This window comes from Trachurus trachurus, assembly GCF_905171665.1.
Source record: "Trachurus trachurus genome assembly, chromosome: 24".
Classification (NCBI taxonomy): Eukaryota; Metazoa; Chordata; class Actinopteri; order Carangiformes; family Carangidae; genus Trachurus; species Trachurus trachurus.
Window position 1 is genome coordinate 5,689,523 of NC_139910.1, and position 24,312 is coordinate 5,713,834.

General features: G+C 40.8%; 2 protein-coding genes across 2 annotated transcripts in view; both read right to left on the bottom strand.

Annotated features, from left to right (window-relative positions):
• Positions 1-4,027: 4,027 nt before the first annotated feature.
• On the bottom strand, positions 4,028-18,432 carry LOC311007437 (cleavage and polyadenylation specificity factor subunit 3-like). The gene is made up of 18 exons (XM_084000622.1): positions 18,224-18,432; positions 17,324-17,387; positions 17,090-17,187; positions 16,336-16,464; positions 15,139-15,316; positions 14,150-14,239; positions 13,850-14,000; positions 12,994-13,169; positions 12,191-12,349; positions 11,015-11,161; positions 10,223-10,375; positions 10,007-10,115; positions 8,988-9,086; positions 7,256-7,350; positions 6,608-6,695; positions 6,450-6,516; positions 6,155-6,251; positions 4,028-4,479 (listed from the first exon to the last, which is right to left on the bottom strand). Exons 1-18 carry the CDS (start codon positions 18,292-18,294, stop codon positions 4,324-4,326), a joined length of 2,127 nt encoding a protein of 708 aa, XP_083856748.1. The 5' UTR covers positions 18,295-18,432; the 3' UTR covers positions 4,028-4,323.
• A 705-nt stretch (positions 18,433-19,137) lies between these two features.
• Positions 19,138-24,312, bottom strand: part of asap2b (ArfGAP with SH3 domain, ankyrin repeat and PH domain 2b) — a 33,434-nt gene continuing 28,259 nt past the window's right edge. Inside the window, exons 23-28 of the mRNA XM_084000278.1 lie at positions 24,072-24,176; positions 22,719-23,004; positions 22,094-22,152; positions 21,953-22,017; positions 21,607-21,726; positions 19,138-19,882 (exon numbers count right to left, since the gene is read on the bottom strand). Coding sequence (XP_083856404.1) covers positions 19,808-19,882; positions 21,607-21,726; positions 21,953-22,017; positions 22,094-22,152; positions 22,719-23,004; positions 24,072-24,176 — 710 coding nt within the window. The 3' untranslated portion in view covers positions 19,138-19,807. The remainder of the gene's footprint in view (positions 19,883-21,606; positions 21,727-21,952; positions 22,018-22,093; positions 22,153-22,718; positions 23,005-24,071; positions 24,177-24,312) is intronic.

Below are 24,312 nucleotides of genomic sequence, written 5' to 3' on the forward strand. Positions count from 1 at the left end.
TTTTTTATTTTCTTAAAGGGATAGTAGCATTTTTTTAAAAGTGGGGTTGTATGATCTACAAATATCCCCTAAGTACTTTAATTGCAGTAGAAGACTCTCTGCACTCCTCCCGTTAGCAACGCCAGCCCATAGTAGCCCTGCATAGAGATTTACAACATACATTGTTGTGAACAGACCCAAAGAAACGGCCTATTTTCGTGGCCTAAAAGAGGTTTTACCTGAAAAAAAAATACACAGTTCCATTGTTCGCTATAATATAATTTTTTCCAGCCCTTCAAAGTGCAGGAAAAACACAGTTTTTATTTGGACCTGAGGGATACGTGAGTTGGTTAGGTCCAAATAAAACAGTTTTTCCTGCACTTTGAAGGGCTGGAAAAAATTATATTATAGCGAACAATGGAACTGTGTATTTTTTTCACGTAAAACCTCTTTTAGGCCACGAAAATAGGCCGTTTCTTTGGGTCTGTTCACAACAATGTATGTTGTAAATCTCTATGCAGGGCTACTATGGGCTGGCGTTGCTAACGGGAGGAGTGGAGAGAGTCTTCTACTGCAATTAAAGAACTTAGGGGCTATTTGTAGATCATATAACCCCACTTTTAAAAAATGCTACCATCCCTTTAAAGCGGCTCAGTCGTGAAGCCGCCGCACTGACGCTTTGTTGCTGCAGCAGATCTCAGTCTGGTCACATGGAGACGATTCAATGAACTACACATCAATCAGAAAAACGTTTTTTTAATGACTTTAATTACAATCAGAGTTCGACCGATTATCGGCATGGCAGAGAATATCGGCCAATATTTCACTTTTTTTTTTTTTTGATAATCGATATCGGACGTTTTTTTTCACCGATAACCATTAAAATAAATGTATTTTTAAACGCATAAACGCACTCCTTTGGCTCTAATGAAGCCGCCTCTCTTGACTGTTTAACAATGTCCCAAAGGTTTTGACACTGAACAAAACAGAAACAAACTGTTCTGACTGTATTCAGTCTGATCCTAATAAGTGTGTTATTCTAAATTCTGACTCCAAAATTTTCATTTTTACTGCAAGTGAATATCGGTTAAATATCAGTTTCCTTGATTACTAATAATCAGTATCAGTATCGACCCTGATAAAACCATATCGGTCGATCCCTAATTATATTAAGAAAAAGAAAAAGAAACAAAACCTTCCAGTCGTCCTCCTGTGTGGTCAGACCTTGGTTTCAAATCGCTGCTCAGTCCGTCCTCTCCGCGTCTCTTTAATGTCCTTTAGTGACTCGAACTAACATATTGTCCTGTTGAAGCTGCACATGGCAGCGAGGGGCTGCTGGGTATCGAACCTTCTCCAGGTATCAAACCGTCGTTGGTGCTGATTGAACGGTGCTCAGATCGGATGTTGCTTCCACTATCGAACTGTGTTTAACTGTGGTGATCGATCATCTGGTCAATACTTTTATTCGTCCAATAAAATGGCGCTAAAGCTCCGATTGGTCCTCGCCAGCCACCGTACAAACTCAGACCAACTCGTCTTCTGTCTGATGATGACACACTACACGATACGACCAGCAACTGTTGGCTCCTACGTCCGTTTTTAGCTCTTGAACGTCCCACCAAAGATTTTTTTTTTTGCTCCTGAATGTTACACGTTTATTTCTGTTACATAAAGTCGTCGTTCACGTTTATAGCTGAAGCTCAGCTCTCGATTTAGTTCCCTAAAGGCCAAATGTAACGCTCGTTGTAGCTCAGTCATCAGTCAAACTGCTGTTGAGTTGAACTGAACGTTTTAAAAAGGTTCAACTTCAATATGACAATCATTTATGTGCAGAGTTTCTGTCTAATGAGAGAAAAACATTTATTTCTAACTGATGTTGAGACAAAATGTTGTAAAACTGACACCACGACACACGTCACCAGCATTTTATAGAAACAGCATCATTGTGATAATGGATAATGTTGTTAAAAGCTTTAGAAATATTTAATATTTTATCACAACAGCACAGAAAATGCCAAAGATTTGACGTTGTCAGCTTCTAATTTTTGGTTATTTGATGTTTGTTTTTTTTGTCTTTACATCAAAGTCAATGGATGGATGGAATTTTTACTGTGTCATAGACTAATTGATTAATTAATAGTCAAAATGATTATTAGTTGCAGCTTCAAAAGGTCAAAGTGCACTGAGAGTCAATGACACGTGCAGCTGCCAAATAAAAACACAGTAAAAGTCAAAAACACAGAGGTCAAAGTTTTATTTTTAAGGATCAAAAAATGTTTTTATATTCTATATATGACATTAATAAAGTACAAATAGGGTTAAAATAGGTTTGGAGAGTTTAAAGGGTTAAAAAGTGTTTCTGTTTTAAGACTCAGTGGGAATCGAACCCTTGAACGTGACAGTGTTAAGTGCCTTCAACTCGACCCACTGAGCTACATGAGACTGTATTTTATATCTCATAAATGTTCATCATCTCCTTAAAACCACTAAAACCTGTCAATCAATTTTATTTGTATCACATCTGCAACAATCAGCTGATTAATTGATTGAACGTTAATCACCAATGTAACGTTTTTCAGTCAATAATTGCTTTAAAAATTAGTGATTGATAAATGGATAGCTCAACTGTTATTTTTATAATGAATTGAATATTTAATTGAAGGGACTTTTGATACATTTTAAGTTACATTGGGCTTTTTTTTTTTACTATTTTGTAAATTTTTATAGACAAAATGTTAAATCACTTAATAAAAATAAAGGAAAAACTTAAAACTTAAGTATAAATTTGTCCTAAACAGTTTTAAAAAACCTCCCTCTTATTTTATTTTATCCAGGTCAGAGGTTTGAGGTCAGTTATCTGAACATTTCATCTGTTTGTTTCTTACTGTACGTGGGCAGATTATTATTATTACTGTGTGTATATATATCTTTGTATAAAATATCGTTGTGTTGTTGCTTTTATTTTACTGAGTGTTTTCAGCTGTTTGGTTTGTGTCACTCGAGCTGTTTGGTACCAGAATTTATTCTCATCACATGTTTTTATTTTGTCAGACTTTTGTTTTTTGTGGTCAAGTTTTGTGTTTTTTTTGTTTTTTCGTTGATTGATTGAAGCCATATTATCATTTTAAATGTTTATTTTGACGACATGTCAGAGCTCAACGTGCCTTCTCTTCTCCTGTGGTATTCAAATGCACTTGTCAGTATTTTTAATATTGTGTGTATCTGTGTGTACTGTATCTGTGTGTGTGTGTTGAGTCCTGTACACTGTGATGTGTGTGTCTGTGTGTTACATGATGCTGACGATCGTCTGTATTGATCCAATTAAAGGTCGGTTGTGTGTCATGTTGTTAACGTCACTGTGTCGTCCGTCAGACTGAGGCGTCCGCTCAGTCTGCCCTTTCAAAATAAAACGTTCTACTGTCTGATTTAAAGTGCTGATCGGAAATAAACTGATCGATTAAGAGTTTTTATTCTGATATTCTGATATTTTACCAACTCACATTACACATACAGGTTTCTTCCTGAGCTTTCTTCAACATCTCATGGTTCTCATTTATGGATCGTTTGTCAGAAACATTTTTAAATATTCGGCTTAAATGTAATTTATTGACTATTTTAATCTCTGGTGATTTTATTTTTATACTTTCATCTAAAAATATCAATATTTAGACCAAGATGAGATCGAGTTGCATCGTAAAAACATCAAACCTGGAGCCCAAAAATATTAAAGTTAGTGTAAAAAAGAAAATACTCTAAATTATTTAACAATAATTAAAATATTTCAGATTAATTTTTGTAGAAAATCTAAATTAATAAAGACAAAAAACAAATTTTCTGCCTCCAGTTTCTATAATGTGACATTTTGCTGCTTTTATTTAATAATATGAAAATTTTTGATGATTTTAACCGTAATTTAGTTTCATAGAAAACGAGATAATTGATAAATTCGATGACGTCACTGTTATGAACCAGGATCAGTTTCACTCACATTAAATCTAACTCACTTTTTATCTTCGAAGACAAAAACTCAGTGAACCTCTCTCTCTCTCTCTGGACAAATGTTTATTTTCCTTTTGAAGAACTCAAACTTTTGTTCTATAGACAAATCACGTACAAAAACAGTTAATCAATAAAGGTATTGGTGGTCCGTCCTCCTGAAGCCGATTCCTTTGGAACCAAGTTTCCAACGAAGAAGCTGGAAAAACTCAAAAGTCCTCGAGTCAAAGAAATGAACAAACGAACGAACATCTGCATCGGTCCGTTATCGACCGATTATTGGCGATCGATCGATACTACGAGGACTTAAGAGAGTGTGACAGAGAAACGTCAGTTCATCGTCCACCGCTACATCACCGACGCCGCCAACGCGCTGCTGCTGCTGCTGCTGATGACATCACAGAGGGGGCGTGGCGTGAAGGCGGGGCTCAGGGCGTCGTAGAGACGGTGGACGGCGACTTCCACCATCTCCCTCAGAGAGTCGTCGTCCGCGCAGGTCACGGCCTGAGGGTCAGAGGTCAGAGGTCAATCAATCAATATCCTTTATTTAACCAGGTAAAAAAAACTCATTGAGATTTAAAACCTCTTTTCCAAGAGTGACCTGGCCAAGACGGCAGCACAAACGGCTCAGTTGCACATCACACAAGACTCAAATAAAATACAATCACACATTTCAGGAAAACATGATTAAACAACGCAATCACACAGTCCGATTGAGCTCAATTCTCTGTCTATTATAATTGACCTGAATTCACCCAGAGTTACAAGATGTGTCAGTTTCAGGTCCTTCTGCACGTCATTCCAGGTCGACGGGGCTGAAAATTTAAAAGCCTTTTTGCCCAGTTCCGTTTTCACTCTCGGGACCTGCATCTGTATAATGTCCTGAGAACGCAGGCCATATCGGCTGAGGTTTCTACACATGTGTACACACAAATATGTAGGCAAAAGTCCAAGAACAGATTTATAAATAAAAGTCAGCCAATGAGAGAGTCTACGGACGTCGGACATACAAAGATGGACAATGTGCGACGGCATATAAGGAACAGTGATGTACACGATAGCTGCAACCAGTAATAAAACGCAAAGCACAGTGATATACAGTATCCAGTTTCTTTAAAAACTGATCAGGTGCGTTCATAAAAAGCAGGTCTCCGTAGTCCAACAAGGGTAAAAAAGTTGAGTTGATCAAGTGTTTTCTGACTTGCAACGAAAAACATGATTTATTCCTAAAAAAGAACCCTAATTTCAGTTTCCTAATTTCAGTCATCATGTTGTATCAGCTGATTATTGAGTATTGATATATACCATTGGGATGAACCAGACGTTAAAGGGATAGTTCAACATTTTTGGCAAATTCTCCTATCAGGTTATTAGTCGACTAATCATGTCACGACTTCCTGTATCTGGTCCTTCAAATTAAAAGCCCTATAGCCTTTCATATATAGTTCAGTTATATTGATTTTGACTTAAAGCAGAAGTAAGCGGAATATTTGTGTTAATATAAGTCTTAAATAGTTATATCTTCCGACAGCAATCACTTCTATAGAGTGTTTGGTCTGAAACACGGGTCTGTCAGTCACTCTGCTCTGCTCTGAGCCCAGGAGAAAACTTTTCTTGTATCCTACAACCTTTATCCAATGAGGAGAGAGCACGGCATAAAGGGGCGGTCCTCTCTGTGTGTGCAGCCAAGGGATGCGCCTGAATGTGGTGACGTAGGGACGAGGGCGGGGACTGCTAACTCCATCGGCTGAGAGGAAGTTAGACAAAACGACCGGATCGCTTACTTCTGCTTTAATTTTAACCAGACACGGCTCCAAATGTTTTGTTTTTTTTCCTGCGACCAATCGACCAATGAAATTTTGGTTGGCTAATGATTTTTTGGTCGACCAGTGCTTGGTCGACTATTTGGGGGCAGCCCTATTAAATTCTGTGCAAAAAGATGTTGAAACAGTTTTCAATAAAGTAGTGAATTTAAAAGTACATGGGTTCTGTTTTGTTTTTGTTTTTTTAAATCGTGGTATCGAATTAGTATCGAGAATCGTGGAAATTCACAGGTATTGGTATCGACTACTGAAATTCTGGTATCGTGACAACCCCTATACTGTAGGCGAATTTGCCAAAATATTGAACTAACCCTTTAATGTGTGTGTATAGAATAGATGTCAGACGCTGGACTCACTCTGGTCTCTGGGTCGACGAACGCCGTGACTCCGTCCACCGTCACACTCAGGCTTTTACTGTCTTTGAAATTCACGCAGTCGTCCCCGAACATGTCGCTGGAACAGAAAAAAAACATTTTACCAGGTGAAAACAGAAAATATTTCATCTTTACCTTCATTTAAAAGTTTTATTCTCTTAATATTTGGATCAATTAGGTTTAATTTTAACTTAAAAAGTGTCATATTCTACAGTTTTGTCAGATATTTTAACCATTAAAACCATTTTCGAGGTGTAGCTACAGGTGTCAGACTCACTGCAGCATCAGCTCCAGTCGCTCGACGAACAGCTCCATGTCGAACGTTTCCTTCCTGCCCTCGTGGACTGAAAGAAAGAAAACAAACCAAACGTCAGTATGAAGTTTCTGTTTCATCAGTGAAATTAAAATAAATTCCCTCGTGATGCGTTCACTGACATTTCTGGGCGGTGGGGTTGGACTGGACCTCCAGGATCACCGTGGTGACGGCGTCAGCGTACATGTCGTTGAGCGGGTTGGCGACCCACTGAGACGAGAACATTTTCATTATTAATAATTTCATTTCAGTTATTTATTGATTTATACATTTTATTGCTGCATCAATTAGTTTATAGAGTTTTTTACTTCAATTGTCTGTTGTTTTTACATTTTTCTCTTTGTTTCATTTGCGTTGAGATTTTTGTAGTGTTTGAAAAAGTGTGATAAAAATAAAAGATGGTCATAATTATTGTATATATCTGTATAATTAATGTATTAACATGTAATAACTGGTTAATAATGTAGCTGTAACCAGGTCTGAGTGAGATCTGTGTCTAAAAACATAAATAAAATTATAAAATATACAAAATAGTTTGAAATAAACATATAGAACAACTACAGAGCATTAATAAAACCTGACTGCAGCTACATAATCATGTCATAAACTGTATATTTAATGTTTATAAACTGGTTTAAATGAAAACAGACGTGTTCGTGTGCTCAGAGTTAATAAAGTTTTGACAAACAGGTGAGTTTTAGCCACTTCAGGCAACATGTGGTGGATGATGATGAGTGTAAAAAGTGTTGTGTTGCGTTCGAGTGCCCGACCTCCAGTACGACCATCCCGGCCTCGTGAACCAGCGTGATGCTCTTAAAGATCTTCACCGTGATTTTCTCCGTCCCCTCGACCTGCTCCACATCGCCTGACACACACACACACACACACACACACACACACACACACACACACACACACACACACACACACACACACACACACACACACACACACACACACACACACACACACACACACACACACACACACACACACACACACACACACGGAGGAAACAGGAAGTTACAGCTTCTACTGCAGCATAGATATATATACTGACTAGATGCTGCGTTCCCAGGCAGCTCTATTGAGTGGAATGCGTCAACGCGGCGGCCATCTTGGTGAGGGGGAAGCCGTGTCTACTTCCTGCACCAGTCAACAGAGGCAGAGGTCTATCAACCATTAAAATCGCCATAACTCACCGAATATTCAACCGATTTTCAAGCCGTTTGGTTTATTATAAATGTCAGACATATATTTATGATACAACAACAACAAATCTTTTTTTTTATGTATTAACTCATTGAGTGCCAACCACGTAATTTCTCGTTTTTTGTTCCCATGCGTTGAGTGCCAAAAACGAGATTTTTCGTTTTTTGCTTTTTTTTTAAATTATGAAAATAGACACTTTAATACACATTATATGTAAATTTGGGGACTCTACGACGAGGAGAACTGAAATAGATGACGATCAAAGTCACATGACAGCTCATGATCTGGAAGTTTTTATCATAACTCGGCTTCTGCAAACGAGTTCTGCATGTGGATGCAGCAGCTGCTCTGCTCTCACCTGCGCTGCTGCTCCAGCTGCTCGAGCTGCTCGGAGCAGAAACAGGAAGCTCTCAGCCGACAGTCCGCCCGGTCTTCATCTGGAGCAACACCGTGTCCTCCCCAAAGTCCTACCGCGGTAAAATCTGATGGTCTAAGCAGACCGGCATCACCGACCCGTACCACAGAAGGACCGCGACCACCGGCGGGACCGGTCTTCCCGAGCCGCGGTGGCCGACTGACCCTCACGCTCCGCGGGGAGAAGCTGTGACACGGCACGGTGCGTCTGTGTTATTGTTGTTTAGTGGCGCCCCCCCCGCCCCCGCTGGTGGATTTGTGAATAGAACAACAACTGTTGTATATATTTATCTTATACGAGCCCTTTGATCCAGAAATGCGAGTGTCAGAAGAGCGACAGACACAAACAGCGCACCTTTCATAAAAGACGCTGTATCTCCTTTTCTAGAAAAAAAGGAGGGATTTTGGTGAAACCCAGCCATGTTTAGCTTGACTTTTCTCAGGAACAGAGGCACGTAGAAACAAACGGTTTGTGGCCACTTGAAGCATTAAGGTAAACCTTTCAATTGAGCCACAGTATGTGTTGGTGGCAATAATATAGAATACGCTGTGGCTCTACATAAAAAGTCAAAAATGGTCTAAATTGCCGGTACACTTGACTAAAACTTTGGAAAGGAGCGCGGCACTCAATGAGTTAAACATACACTTACATACTCAGACACACACCCACATGCATAAATACACTGACATTTGTTGGTCCGACCGGGTCTGACTGCTGGTCAGACGGATATTATGTCTATGGTCAGAAACCCCGGACCAAGATGGCGGCGCTATTGACGTACGCTGAGAAGCAGAACGAGGGGCAGGAGGAGGAGGATGAGGAGGAGGATGAAGAGGAGGAGGAGTTAGAGGGTGAAGGGGGCGGAGCCAACTCACCTGCGAGGCTGCGGAGCTGCGAGACGAGCAGAGAGATCGGTCCAGTGAACGGGATCGCCTGAGTCTGCTTCACATTTCCCATGGCGAGGTCGGTGTAGTCTGAGGAGGAGGAGGAGTCTGTTAGTCACTCCATCATTTATGTCTCTACTTTCTTCACTCTGTCTTTTTCCTTCTTTACTTTTTTTTCTCTCTCTTCTTCCTTTGCTTCTGTATAGTTTTTTCTTTCCTTCTATTTCTTCTCTCTTTTTGTCCGTCTTTTTTCTTCCTACTATCTTTTTCTGTCTTTGCCTTTTTTGTTTCTTTCTCTTTTTTCTTTGTTTCTTTCCTTTTGATTATTTCTTTCTTAATCTTCCTTTCTTTCTACCTTCATTGTCTTTCTTTCCTGTTTCTTTTCTTTCTCTCTTTCCTTGTCTCCCCTCGTTCTTTTTTCTGTTTCTTTCCTTCTGATTATTTCTTTCTTGCATTTTCTTTCAATCTTTCATTGTCTTTCTTTCCTCCTCTTTCTCTCTTTTTCTTAATTTCCTTCCATCTTTCTTTCTTTATTTAGTATTTCTCAGTATTTCTTCTCTCTTTCTGTCTGTCTTTTTTCTTCCTACTATATATTTTTTTCTTTGCCCTTTTTGTTTCTTTTCTTTCTCCCTTTCCTTCTGATTATTTCTTTTTTAGTCTTCCTTTCTTGTGTTTTCTTTCAATCTATCATGTCTTTCTTTCCTCCTCTTCCTCTAGTTTTCTTTATTTCCTTCCCTCTTTCTTTCTTTCTTTCTTTCAAATCAACCAACCAATCAGTCCAGATGTTGAGCTTTAGTGTCTGTGACCGAAGCAGCTTGAAACATTTGATGACGGATCAATAACATTAAACATTCATCAATTATAATAAGTGTTTGACAATACACACACACACACACACACACACACACACACACGCACACACACACACACACACACACACACACACACGCACACACACACACACACACACACACACACACACACACACGGACACACACACGCAGACTGACTGGAGAGGTCGGACGGCGTCAGGATGTGGTAACTGAAGTTCCTCTTCACCAGGATCCCAGAGACTCTCTGACCCTGAGAGCACTTCTCATCCGCCAGCACGCCCATCACCTGCAGCACAGCAGAGCGGAGCGGAGCAAAGCATGCTGGGAGTTAACAACACGGCCCACACCAATACAACAACAACAACAACAACACAGACACACGGACACACACACCTTGGCCAGTTTCTCTCCTCTGAAGTTCAGCGTCACGGCTTCAGTGTTTCGCGGGTTGTGGACTTCGATGTGAACCTCGTCGTTGTCTTCATACTCGCGGATCAGAGCCGCCTTCAGCCGGGCCATCTCGTTCTGCTCGCCGTGCACCAGGATCTGCACACGCACACACACACAGACACACACGGACACACACAGAAACACAAACACACACACACACAAACTGCATTAAGGCAAGGCAATTTAAGGGGAGACACTGCAGGTGAATAGGGGAAAAAATTAAACTAACAAACAGATATCACCATGAAACTTCCCAAGTTTATCACTTAGATTAAGACAAATACTTTTTGTATTACAAGTTTTGTCAAGTTTTATGTTTAAATATGTAAATGAGGTAATATCTAATGAAATATGCGCTAATTTGCAGACATTTCCAGAACAGAAATCTTAACAATGGATAAAGCCCCTTTCAAAATTCTTGTTTTATTTTGTTGGCATATCAGAGTCAAAAGTTTTTACAGAGGGGATTTTGGATATCTCTTTTTATCACTCTGTTAATGAGAAAATACTGTCACCAGCCCTAGAAAAAAATCTAATTTCTCCATGTTTTTAGGAATAAAACGTTGTATAAATCAGGCTGTGATTGATATATCAACAATCCCCTCTGTAAAAACCTTCAGAATATAGAAAGGGATCAAACTGGAAGGTTTGGTGTCTGTAAGTGCTGCTGAAGTGGAGATTTATAGCTCAGTGAGGAAAACCTGTTTTGTGTGTGTGTGTGTGTGATGTTTTTACCACGTGCGGCGGTTTGAGCGCCCGGATGAACTCGCTGGTCTGCTGGTAGTCAGTGTGAGCGGAGAAGGAGATGTAGTCGACCGACATCTTGAGAGGAAGCTTCTGGCCCGACATGGTGGCGATCTCATCAGGCTCCGTCATGATGTGCTGCAACACACACACACAATGTACACACACACACACACACATTAGACATTACATACATTACACATTATACATACACACATATTACACACAGTACATTAAATAACCTGTGTGAAAAGTTTCTGCTTCATTAAAAGTTCATTAAATCCCAGCAGCACTTGAACGCAACAAAACACATTAAAAACCTGCAGCTTCTGACTGAGGAAGAGCTGCAGCACAAACACAAACACCGGAGCAGCTTTTATTCACTTTAATGTGACTGAGAGTTTATTATTGATTAATGATCACAGGAGGAGGAGGAAGAAGAGAAGGAAGAGTAGGAAGGGGGGAAGGGAGAGGAGGAAGAGGAGGAAGGAGAAGGAGGAAGAAGAGGAGGGGGGAGGAGAAACTTAGAAAGAGAAGTAGAGACATAAACGATGGAGTGACTGTCTTCATCCTTTTCTTCACTGTCTTTCTTTGCTTTTTTTTCCCACTCTTTTCTCTTTCTGTCCATCTTTTTTCTTCCTGTTTTTCTTTCATTATGTACTTGGATGATGAGACTTAATGACATGAGTACAACCTATTTTTCTTCAAATAAAAAGTTTAAAAACAAAAAGAAAATGTCAGAGATAAATGGGAATGAGTGGGTAATCGACGACTGGTTAAATGTTTGTAAACTATATGAATTATTGATTTTATGGCAAGTTGATCAGATCAATAAGTGTCTAATGTTTCGATTTCTGGTGCTGGCTACTTCCTTGACTCACAATGGAAAAGTTTCCTCTATTCTCTCCGTCTGAATAAAACTGATTTATTCAACTTAGAACCAAGTGGATCAGACTCATAAAGATGGATTTATGGAAATATTATTAATAAATTAAATATTATTATTGATTATTAGACCTCATTGTTCTTAACTTTTCTCCAACAGTGAACACAGATCTGAAATTTATAAAACCTGTGGAGGAAACGTCTCACTTCCTGTTGTGGATTTTACGACCCGTGATAGTAAAAAAAAAAAGGGACCCGAGGCGTCGCAGGTTCGATTCCCACCTTGGCGAGCGTCCCCTCCACGCAGTAGCCGGCGATGATAACGCCGTTCCTCTTGTCCGTGCACCAGCTCTCAAACAGCTCCCGGGACAAACCGCTCTGCATCATGCCGGGCGACGCCATCACCACGCTGGGCCCGATGTCGTCGAAGTGGTCCATGCTCTGACACACACACGCGCACACGCACACACACACACACACACACACACACACACACAGACACACACAGACACACAGACACACAAGCACACGTCAGAAAACAGGCAATAACATACATAGGGTTGCAAAATATCGGGAATTGGGTACTTTCCATGGGAATTAACAGGAATATATGGGAATAAACGGGAATAAATCTGAAATTTACAAAACTGAAGGTTGGCCCTTAATAAGTAATTTAGCAATATTTTACTCAACATTCATGTTTTTGTTGTTCAGTAAAATAGCTGATTGTTCATACAAGAATTAAAACTTGATGAAGTTTTACTCACAAATAAATCTGTTGAAATGTCATGTTTTTTTAATTGTATTGTTATTTTGCATGGATGTCTGCTTATGACGAAACAAAATATTTACATTTATGTTTGGATATGATACAGTCTGTTTGAATTACCCCAAATTTCCAGTTAATTCCCATAAATTCCCAATAATTCCTATAAATTCCCATAATTCCCATGGAAAGTTTCCAATTTGGAATAAAAAACAGGAAATTTTCCGCCCCTTTGCAACCCTAAGCATACACAATGTATACACTGACATTACACTGACCAAAAACAGGACAGAAAAGTAAAAACAAAAACTAAACAGACCTTGAGGTTGCTGATGTGCTTGAAGACGAACGGGTTGTTGACGTTGATGGCCTTGCGGATCTTGTCGTTCATGGCGTTGATGTAGGTCTGGTACACGGCCATGCACTTCCTGGCCAGAGACGAAGCGTAGAAGATCGGGATGTCGTGGAGCTCCGGGTGGTTCTGCCAGTACTCGTCTGGTACACACACACACACACAAATAAATAAGTAAAGCAAAAGATGAACATATACAAATACATAAAAAACTGAGAAACACAATCAGCTAAATACAGATGTTAAAGGGATAGTTCAAAATTTTGGCAAATTGGCCCATTGCCATAATCCCTGTAGTCATAGCAGTAGGTTCGTTACCTTTAATTGTCGGTGCAAGCTATTTTTAGAACGGTGGAGCAGAGCCGTGAGCTGCTCAGAGCTACGCTATGGAGGCTCATGGGATTTCTTGGTTTCCCTCATCAAACTCATCAAATACACAATCCAACAACTCCACAACGCTCTGGTGGACAAGTTGTGACCTGCACATTCACCACGCTATGAGATAATAACACAACGTTACCACACAGAGTTGTTTTAGAGGGAAATGCAGAGACTGCTTGATGAAAAACTGCCCCTGAAGGCAACGCGCATCAGTGATTTTGCATGAATTTACCTCTAAAACAACTCTGCATAGTTCCTCTTTAACAAGTTTGTATGGTGAATTAAAATGTTTGCTGTGTGATCGATAGACAGAAACGCGTCCTTTAGCTTAATCTCGTAAATAAAACTTGAAGCCTGAATTTATGTTTCCCTCAGCTGAAGGGAAAGCGTCACTCTGAGGTCGTCGTGTGTCGTCATGGCGTTGTTGTTGCCGTGGTCTCACCGAGGATGAGCAGCAGCTCCTGCGCTCGGCCCAGAGCGAACACGGGGATCAGACATCGACCTTCTCTGTTGACGATGTCGTGGACCGTGTTGCAGAACCGAGCCTCTCGCTCCTCCCGCTTCTCGTGGATGTGAGTCCCGTAGGTCGACTCCTGACACACACACACACACAGAACAAACACACACACACACACACACAACAAACACACACACAGAACAAACACACACACACAGGTTGAATGTTAAGTGTCTGGGCACGGTGTTTAAATAAAGTTTGAACGGTTTGAACGGCTCCACTCACGGTGATGAGGATGTCTGGTTTGACGCTGGGGATCTCCGCTGCCATCAAGTGTCTGTCCTCCTGACGGGAGAAGTCTCCTGTGTACAACAACTACACACACACACACATATAGGATTAACACAACAGATACAAATGTACAAAATGATCTAAAAGTATACATTTGTTTATTATTAATTGGATTATTCAACAAAATGTTAAAATTAGCCCGAGGCAACGTCTTTAAACATTTTATTTTGCTCATCGAATGAAGAGAAATTGACTCTGGAGCCTGAAGCCTGAGATTAAAAAGTGAGTGATTGGAAATCCCAATCAATAATAAAAAACAGCTGCGTATTAATCTTCACTGTTTCTGCTCCAACATTAGATAAATACATCATAATAACAGCTGTTCTCCGTCACAGCAGAGACAGTGAATCACTGTGATTCATACGTTCATAATTGATATATATATATATAACACAGTTCAGGTGAAGAGGTGCATTCTGGGAAATATATTTTGTGAGTTGATGAAATTACTTATCAATATGCGCTTTCATTTAGACAATATGACGATAAAATGCAGGACAACACGGTGATAAAAAGTTTTTTTTATTTTTTTTAAAGATTTGTATTTCCATGCTTTTATTTTGAAGGGATGCTGCATGTTCTAGAAGCCTCACTTCTGACTTCCTGTTTGTCAGACTCAGTTTATTGATCTACTCACATCAATTATTGATTGAAATGTTTAATTTTTCTAATTTATTTACTTTACGTGTACATACTTTCTTTTCTTTGTCTTGTTTATTTGATGTTTGTTCATTTTATTTCATGCTCTTACATCTTATGTTTTGTATTTTAAGTTTATTATTTGATTATTGGTTTGTACATCGATTTATTTGCAAAAAAAAGGTTTAAAAAAAACCCAAAACAACCACCAACAGTGGGCTGAACAGCTTTGCTCTGCAGCTGAGTGTCATGTGACCCGACCGGCGGCGGTGAGCGTCCGTTACCTTGACGCCGGCGATCTCGATCATGAACATGGCGGCGCCCAGCACGTGTCCGGCGTGGTAACACCAGAACTTGATGCCGGCCACTTCCTTCACCTCGTGGAAGTTGATGGTCTCGATCTTCTCCATGCTGTCCTCCAGGTCGGTCTCCGTGTAGAGCATGTCGTCTGCCGAGATGTTGCTGTCACACACACACATTTTATTCATTATGTATTTGAAAATGTTTTTGTTAATTCATGCAGATTTAAAGGGCTACTTCACCCAAAATTGATAATTCACCAATTTTCTATTCACCATTATGCCAAGGAAGGGTTTGGAGAACTTTCATCATATCAAAGTCATCAAGCATCAAAACGCTTTAGGAGTTCCAGGGGGGGTCCGGCTGGCTACGGGTTTTCATATAATGGCGGCGGATAGAGTTCACTTTTGAATCGTCCAAAACACACACTATGAAACATCCAGATACCTGCATACTGCTCAAAGGGAGGGATGCTCTTGCGCTTCAGCCAAACAACTTCAGTAAATCGGTGCTCGGAGACCAGGACAGATTATTGAGGCGTGGGAGTCAAGTGGGTCACTTCGCAGGGACTGAACCCAAATTAAAAAAGACTGGAGCACTCGATAAAATGCAGATATATTTAATAAAAGGTGCACAACAACTAACGTTTCGACGCCAGTGTGCGTCTTCATCAGAGTGAGCAGAACTGAGGATGACAGTGCTGGTTAAACAGTACAGTAGTAACCTGAGGTTCATTCATCTCATTGGTCGTTGTAAACCATTGGATGTTTGATGTAAACACGGAAGAACATCTCACAGCAAATCTCACGCAGCCACTAGGAGCTACTGCTACAACAAGGCTAAAAACAGTTTTTCCAACAACTTTTTCTCGTGTGGCGGCTTCAGGACACTTGGGTCAGTACAGACGAGCAGTATGGAGGTATCTGGATGTTTCATAGTGTGTGTTTTGGACGATTCAAAAGTGAACTCTATCCGCTGCCATTATATGAAAACCCGTTGCCAGTCGGACCCCCACTGGAACTCCTAAAGCGTTTTGATGACTCTGAAAGTTCTTGAATCGATCGATTTTGGGTGAAGTATCCCTTTAAGAATTCTAGTGAGCTAAACTTTTTCAAGACTTTACCAAAACAGCGATTAAAAATTCCACACATTTAAAGACTTTTTCTCCTTCCCCCTCCTACCTGACTTTGACGTAGTCCGACAGCAGCCAGCGGTAGATGGCCTTGGTGGCGTGCGTCATGAAGGTTCGTCCCTTGAAGCTGGTTTTCTGCAGGAACCAGGGCAGAGCGCCGCAGTGGTCCAGGTGGAAGCTGAGGGACGGACGACGTCACAGCAGACAGGTGAGACAGTGGAGGAGTCGCCTGAGGTTTTACCTTCAACTAGCATTTGTCTACACCTGTTTTTGCTTTTTTGGTAGTTTAAATCTATATTTATAAACAGTAAAAGTAAAAAGGCTGGTGAGGAATTTTATATTGAATAAATTTCCCTCCCCCCTGTTTACCGTTGTTAGATCTGTGACCATGTGTCTTTGTCAAGGTGTATCTCTGGAACTGTCACAAATTTCACTAGTTGGATAAATTGCATTTGTCTGTATTTTATGTGTCTTGTGTCTCACTACAGTTTCCTTATAGAAACAGTTTTGTTCGTGCTGCCATCATAGAGCTGAACAAGCTGTAACTAGATAATGTGCATAGAACATACCGTATTTACTTATTTTAATAATTTTATTGTAGCTAAGCATCCGGGTTTTAAACTCTTTGTATCCCTATTTTAAACAGATTTTATTCTTGTCATTTGTCTTTAAGGAATCTGTGTGTTTATTGGTGGAGCCTTGAGCTATGGAGAACTTTATCACTTGATCATTTTGTCACTGTTTCTGGTCTATTATATGTGAATGATGAAATGTTGAATGTTTTTGTGTGAATGAGAACTCACTGGCTAATGAGCAGCAGGTCGATCTCGGCCGGGTCGATCAGATCGATGTACGGCAGAGCGTCCATCCCCTCGAGGCCGGGATGGATCCCACAGTCCAGCTGAACACACACACACACACACACACACACACACATTAACATACATTAACACACACGTTAACACACATTAACACACTGACTTTAACGTGCACAGATGACGTGGAGAGCAACATTAAACCAGCAGCAACAGTGTTACCATGATCTTTCGCCCCTTGAACTCCAGGATGATGCAGGAGCGTCCGACCTCCTGACCTGCTCCCCTGGAAACAAACAAACAGTGACATCATCACTTCTGTGTCCAATCAGCATCAAGATCAAGTTTTTATATTTAAGTCTTTTAAGATAACAGTGATTTAACATGATCACAACACAACGGAAGTGTTTCTGGGGGACATAAAAGAGTGACGGACCCAGACTGGGGTGTTTTTGTTCAATAATAAGTTATGAAAACAGTTTCCTGCTCGTGGTGTTTGAAGACAAAGTGACTTTATTTGGTTTATTATTATAATGTAATTACACTGTTAGCTTAGCCTGTAGCCTGGTCCGTCACTTTACTGTGTCCCCAGAAACACTTCTGTTGTGTTGTGGTGTGTGTTTTTGTCGCACATGTGCATGGGTCGAACTGATGGAGCTGTTTTCTGAATTTAAAGTGCGTTTACTTTGTTTATGTCTTTGCGTGTGTTCAACGAGCCTTCAGGGCCACCGTAGGATTAACTACCATAAGCCCAAACTCACTTTAAAACCAAACTATTTTAATAAAATCACACATTTTAAAACATAGCAAACATTTGTTCCATATCTTTGATTATAAAACTATTAATTTCAAATGGATTGATCCATTGAGAATATTATAATTATTGGTCAAACGTGTGTGTATGTCGGACAATGACAGCTTTGTCCCAAACACATGATATGAAGATCTGTTTGGTCTACGTCGAAATGAAGTTAACTGACGGAAAGTCTTAAAAGATAAAGATAAACACTGTTTTTCTTTTTGTTTTTGTTCACATATCTTTGTTTTTCTCTGAATAAAGGTGTTTGTTGTTGAAGCAGCGGAAACATATGGAGATAAAACCTCCTTGTCTCTGTAACTCACAGCGGTCTGATCAGCAGTTGGTCGCTTTCCTCCGCGGGAACCGCAGCGTCGGGTTTACGTTTGGCCGCCATCTTTACTACAAACTACAAACTCCACACGTTCACTCACAATAATAATGATATAAAAAAAAATAAACTCGTTTTTAATTTAATTCATCACTGTTTCTGCTGCAAAACCAACGCGCCTCTCCAAGAAGTTTGGCTCTTTCCGGTCCGTGCGGCAAATCTGTCCGTGTGACACACAGACCGCTCATCTCCGACACAAAGGTTCCTACTTCCGGAAAAATGCGATCAACCTTAGTGAATATTAGAAATGTAAAAGATGATTATTGTATTTTAACTGTAGAAACGCGGGTATACAATTTATGATGGAGTTAAAAAAAGAGTGATAATGATTTTAATTTATATGATTTGAACATCTAGTCATAAAATATGTTTAATATGGGCTCTACTATTGTTTTTTTGTTTGTTATTTGAATATAAAAAAATATGTTGCTGGAAACTTCCACAGCACCAATAGATAGAATGTACAGCTGTATATGCGTCTTTTATTTATTTTGTAAAGGACAGTTTATTCAAATCAAAATTTATGATGATTACTTATGTATATTTTTTAATGTGTATTATTGGAGAAAAGTAGGGAAATCTCAAAATCTAAAACTGTGTTTCAGCGTTTATAAAAAACCGAGTGGCACCAAATATACTGAAAAAACTGACAAATTTTTGTAAAGACATTATATCAGGGTCATTGTGTTTGTTTTAAACAAAAACAAACCATGTGAAACCATTATTAATGGTGGGGGGGGGAGTGGAGTAGACATGGAACATAAAGATTTTATGGTAAGAGCAAAACACAAATACATAGAAGCATTGTTTTAAAGGAATAATCTCATGGTTTTAATGACACAGTGCTTCTGAGAACATGCTAATACAGTAAAATCAAAGTGGACGTTTGTATTTTACCCTCCAGATAATACAGCGAGTTTCCCTGCAGCCAACAAGTTATAAAACAAACAAAATAATAATAATATCAATGATTTTCCTGCCAAAAACCGACATTTGTGATCGAGACACAGAGAAAAACAAACAGAAAACACAGATCTTAGAGGATTTCTGGGCCGTGACGTCACAGGTTCGATGCCAGCAGCAGTGTGCTCATACAGTGTCTATGTTTTATATCGTGTGTTGTGTCGTGTCGTTGCAGCTCTTCACTTTTTATTTTCTATTTCTTATTTCTGCTGCATCATATTAAACACAAAGGTTCAGCCCAACAACAGATTTAAGATGTTTGTAAACTTTGAAATAACGAAGACGAAGATTTTAACGATAAAGTTTGATGAGTTTGGAAACAACATGAGCTCAGCTCTGGTGTTTTAAATCTGAGGAAGGAGAGGAAGAAGAAGCAGCTTCAGTCTGTTGTTTTAGCTCGTTTCAATTTATTGTTCGAGACTCGAGCTTCTTCCTCATCATCAGTGAGGATGATGATGATGATGATGATGATGATGAAGATGACTCTGAGTCTTCGTCCTGCTTGTGTCCTGCCAGTCTGAGGCGTGAAGCGTCGCTCCGCTCACACAAACCGAGTTCACTCTACAATGAAGTGAACGAAGGTGATAGGAAACACTCCTCGTCTGGTCGGATCCTCTTCAATGTGGCCGACCTGAGACGGGAAACAGTTTTTTATTTAGAGAGGAAGATGACAGAAGATGACAAAAAAAACAGACCAATCTATCACACTTATTTGTCTTTTATATCTTAGAGTCCTTCCTAATATATTAAGAGCAACTCATATTAATCAATAAAGACTTCTGTACAGTATATTAGACCAGTGGTTCTCAACTGGTGGTTCAAAAGTGGGTCGCGGACCCGTTCTGAATGGGTCGCGGACAGCTGGTCAAAAAAGTAAATAATATTTAATGCACATCTGATGTTGGACATGTATTTTATTTTGAAAAATAACTTATATTGAAAGGCACACGTCACGTGAACACATGCAGTTGTAATGGTCCTCCTCAGTTTCTTATTATTTGCTCTGAATGCAAAGATATCAGTTTCTTATTAATGTGGCCTGAATGCAGTGAATCTTGTTTTGTTTTGTGGGTCTTTCTTTTGTGCAATTTGATATTTATTCTTTTGTGAATATGCTCTGAATGCAGAGATGCATTAGAAGTCAAATATATCGTTTTGTTGGTCTCCATTTTGTGCAGTTTGATATTTTTTTATTCACTTCCGTACATGCAGTTGTCATGGTCCTCCTCAGTTTCATTCATGTGCTCTGAAATGCACTTTGCTCAATAAAAAGCAAAATGAGTTTTTAAAGGCTTAAAAAAAAAATCTTGGTTTGAATTCTATAAAAGTGGGTCGCGACTTAATGACCATGGGAAAATGTGGGTCCCAGAGTGAGACTAGTTGAGAACCCCTGTATTAGAGGGTTATGTTCCATAAATGCCCAAAAAAACCAAAAAAACAGAACCTTGTTTTTTCTGTATTTTCAGTATAAAAGCTTTTTTTCCACTTCAGAAAATTGCATTTATCTGTTTGCGTTGTTCTAAAGGTGAATAGAAGTTTCTCTCTTTATCTGATCAGCAGCTTTTTTGTTCGTTCTCTGGATCGATGTTTTTCCTCTTCTCGCTCTCTGCTTCCTCTCCTGTAACTGATCTGATCCTCTGTCTCTCACATCACTGTAAGTTCACAGTTAAAACATTGCTGCCTCTGTATAGCGTCGGTTTCACAGCAGCCAACACAGGCCACGCCTCCAGTATCAGACGCTCTGATTGGCTGTGACATCACACAGGTGTGACTGACAAAGATGGCGCATGACGATCGATCGTAAACAGACAGAAGGAATGCACTGCAAAAACTCAAAATCTTACCAAGAATATTTGTCTTATTTCTAGTTAAAACAAGTCTCATTAAACCTAAAATAAGACTCATCAAATTTAAAAAGTAGCTTGTTTTTAGACACTTTTAACTCCTTTCAAGCAGATTTTCACTTGAAATAAGTAGAAAAATCTGATAGTGGATTAAGTTTTTCTTTCTTATTACAAGCACAAAAAACTTTCACTGGCAGATTTTTCTACTTATTTCAAGTGAAAATTTGTTTGAAACAAATGAAAATTACCTAAAATAAGTTCATTTTTAGGTGATGATTCTTATTTTAAGTGAAAAGAGTTTAGTTTTGACTAGAAATGAGACATTTTGACAAGAAATAAGACAAATATTCTTGGAAAGATTTGGAGTTTTTGCAGTGTGAAGCTGTAATATTGTATATATATGTATAAAAACTCCCGTGGGTCTCAGAGGGTTTGGTGTGGAAATAAAAAAAATAAAAAAAAATAAAAAAATCAATCAATCAATCAATAAATCCTTCATCGTGTCACTCACCAACCACTCGTGGTCTTCCTCCCCGTCCACCACGATCACCTCGCCCTCGGTGAACGTCAGCTCGTCTGGATTATCAGCCGAACAGTTGTAGATGGCCTTCACTCTCTGAGGCCGGTGCTTCTACACACACACACACACACACACACACACACACACACACACGCGCACACACACACACACACACACACACACACACACACACACACACACACACACACACAGCTCAGTGTTGACCTCTGACCTCTGTTGTGTGTGTGTGTGTGTGTGTGTGTGTGTGTGTGTGTGTGTGTGTGTGTGTGTGTGTGTGTGTGTGTGTGTGTGTGTGTGTGTGTGTGTGAGGACTTACAGAGAAGGTGGATCTGGGTTTAGGTGTCGGAGGAGCCGGACTATGAGGAGATTTAGCCTGAGAACCTGCAGAGAGAAACATGAACAATGACACGTGACCTGTTATTAACCTGTGTGTGTGTGTGCATGTGCGTGTGTGTACCTCGTTTGTCCACAGATGGCGTCCTGAGAGGAGGTCGCTGTGGAGGACGTTTCACTGATCTGAAATCAGTAAAAAAAAAAAAAAGTATATTATAATAATTTATTATAAAAAAATAATAAATCAGTGACCAGTACAGACCAGTGCACTATTTGCGCTTTTCCACTACACGTTCACGGAACGGCTCGGCTCGGCTTGGTGCTTTTCCACTACAGCTGAGTAGTTCTAGTTCCTCCTCAGCTCCAAACTCACTTGTCTGCACCTCGATTACGGACCACAATGTGGTTTTACACACAGCATTATTTGACTCAGGTGAAGGAATAACAACAGTCTCGATACAGATCAACTGGTGCTGTTGCCGCTCTGTTTTTGAAATTTCCGGGTCAAGTCAAGTCAAGGGTTTGATTCTCATGTTGGACGTAGCGCTCGCGACTCTTCCAGTGACGACGCTCTGACCAATCAGTGGAAGGCAGTCGGCTGACATCACGTTATAGTATCACTTCGGCTCGCTTGGTTGGAACCAGGGTCGAGGAGGTACTAGGGCTAGTGGAAAACCAAAAAAAAGCGTGCCGTGCCGTGCCGTGCCGTGCCGCGCCGTGCCAGTGGAAAAGCGCCATTTGCTACGTACCCGGTGGGTGATTTTGGAGACTTGGGTCCGGGAGGAGGCGGCTGGTGTCTGCTGGTCTGATGAGCAGGAACAGGAGGAGGGAGAGTTGGAGCCTTGTGGTGGGGGGGAGGAGGGATGGAGGGGGCTGGGGGGAGGGGAGGAGGTGGGGGGGCAGAGGAGGAGGAGGAGTGGCCTGGTCCTGCTGCAGGAGGAAGAGGAGGGAGGGGGGTGTTCTTGGCCGACAGGGTCTTAGTGTCCATCGTACCGGGCCTCTTGGAAACGGGAGGAGGAGGAGCTGCTGGGAGGACTGGGAGAGGAGGAGGAGGAGGAGGAGGAAGAGGAAAGGCAATTTTATTTGTAAAGCCCATTTTTACAAACAGTTTGTCTCAAAGGGCTTCACATGGCATCATAACAACATCCTCTGCCCTTATGGTACAGACACACCAACTGTGTGACGTACTGCGGAGCTTGAGTTTCGCTCTGCCGTTTCCAACATGGCCGCCGGGTCACAAACGATCTCATTTTACAGTTAAACAACACACTAAAGTATGTTTCTGACAACATTTGAGGCGAGAAATGTGTAGCCTAGTGCAGTAACAGAATCTTGATTCATGTTTGATCAACTCTGCCTAGTTTGATAGTTTGAACGAAGTTTCTGAGCTGGCCGCATTGCGTTGGACGGACCTCATTTGCATAAAGTTCAATCTATCGAACTTTATGCAAATTCACATAGATACGGCGACGGGGCCGTCAACTCGACGTGCTGTGTCCATCATGCACCGCGCGGCCGGAGCTCCTGCTCTACATAGACAATGAATGGGATCTGTTGACTTGACGCCCGTTGCCGGAGTTGGTGTGTCTGTACCATTAGACCCTCACGTCGACTGAGGAAAAACTCCATGGAAAACCCTTTTAACAGGGAAAAATCTGAGAAACCTCAGGGTGAGCAACAGAGGAGGAGGAGGGGGAGGAAGAAGAAGTAGAAGAAGTAGGAGGAGGAGGGAGAAGAGGATGTGGAGGAGAGGAGGAGGAGGAGGAGGAAAAGGAGGAAGAGGAGGAAAAGGAGGAAGAAGGGGAGGAGGAGGAAGAGAGGAGGAAGAAGAGGAGGAAGAGAAGGGGGAAGAGAAGGAGGTGGAAGAGAAAGGGGAGGAGGAGGAAGAAGAGGGAGAGGAGGAGGTGAGGAGGTAAGGAAGGAGGAGGAAAAAGAGGAAGAAGGGAAGGGGAGGAGGAGGGAGGAAGAGGAGTAAGAGGAGGAGGAGGGGAGAGGATGTAAGGAAGGAGGAGGAGGAGGAAGAAGAGGGAAAGGAGGAGGTGAGGAGGTAAGGAAAGAGGAGGAAGGTCAGGACCACGACTCAAAGTGATGATGTCACTCACCGTACATGGAGGAGTTCCTCTCCGGCGCCTGAGGGTTCGGGGGGTCGGAGGACGAGCGCTGTCGTCCCACGGTTTCCATGGCAACGGGTTTACCGTGTCCGGCTCCTGCAGAGAAAACACACACACGTCTCAGCGCCGCGGCTTAAAAAAGAGTCATAAGGATGGTTCATCATGCTGGGTACCTTGCTCATACAAATCCGTTGTTTTTAAAATCGGGTATTTTAAGATTTGAGGACCTGGT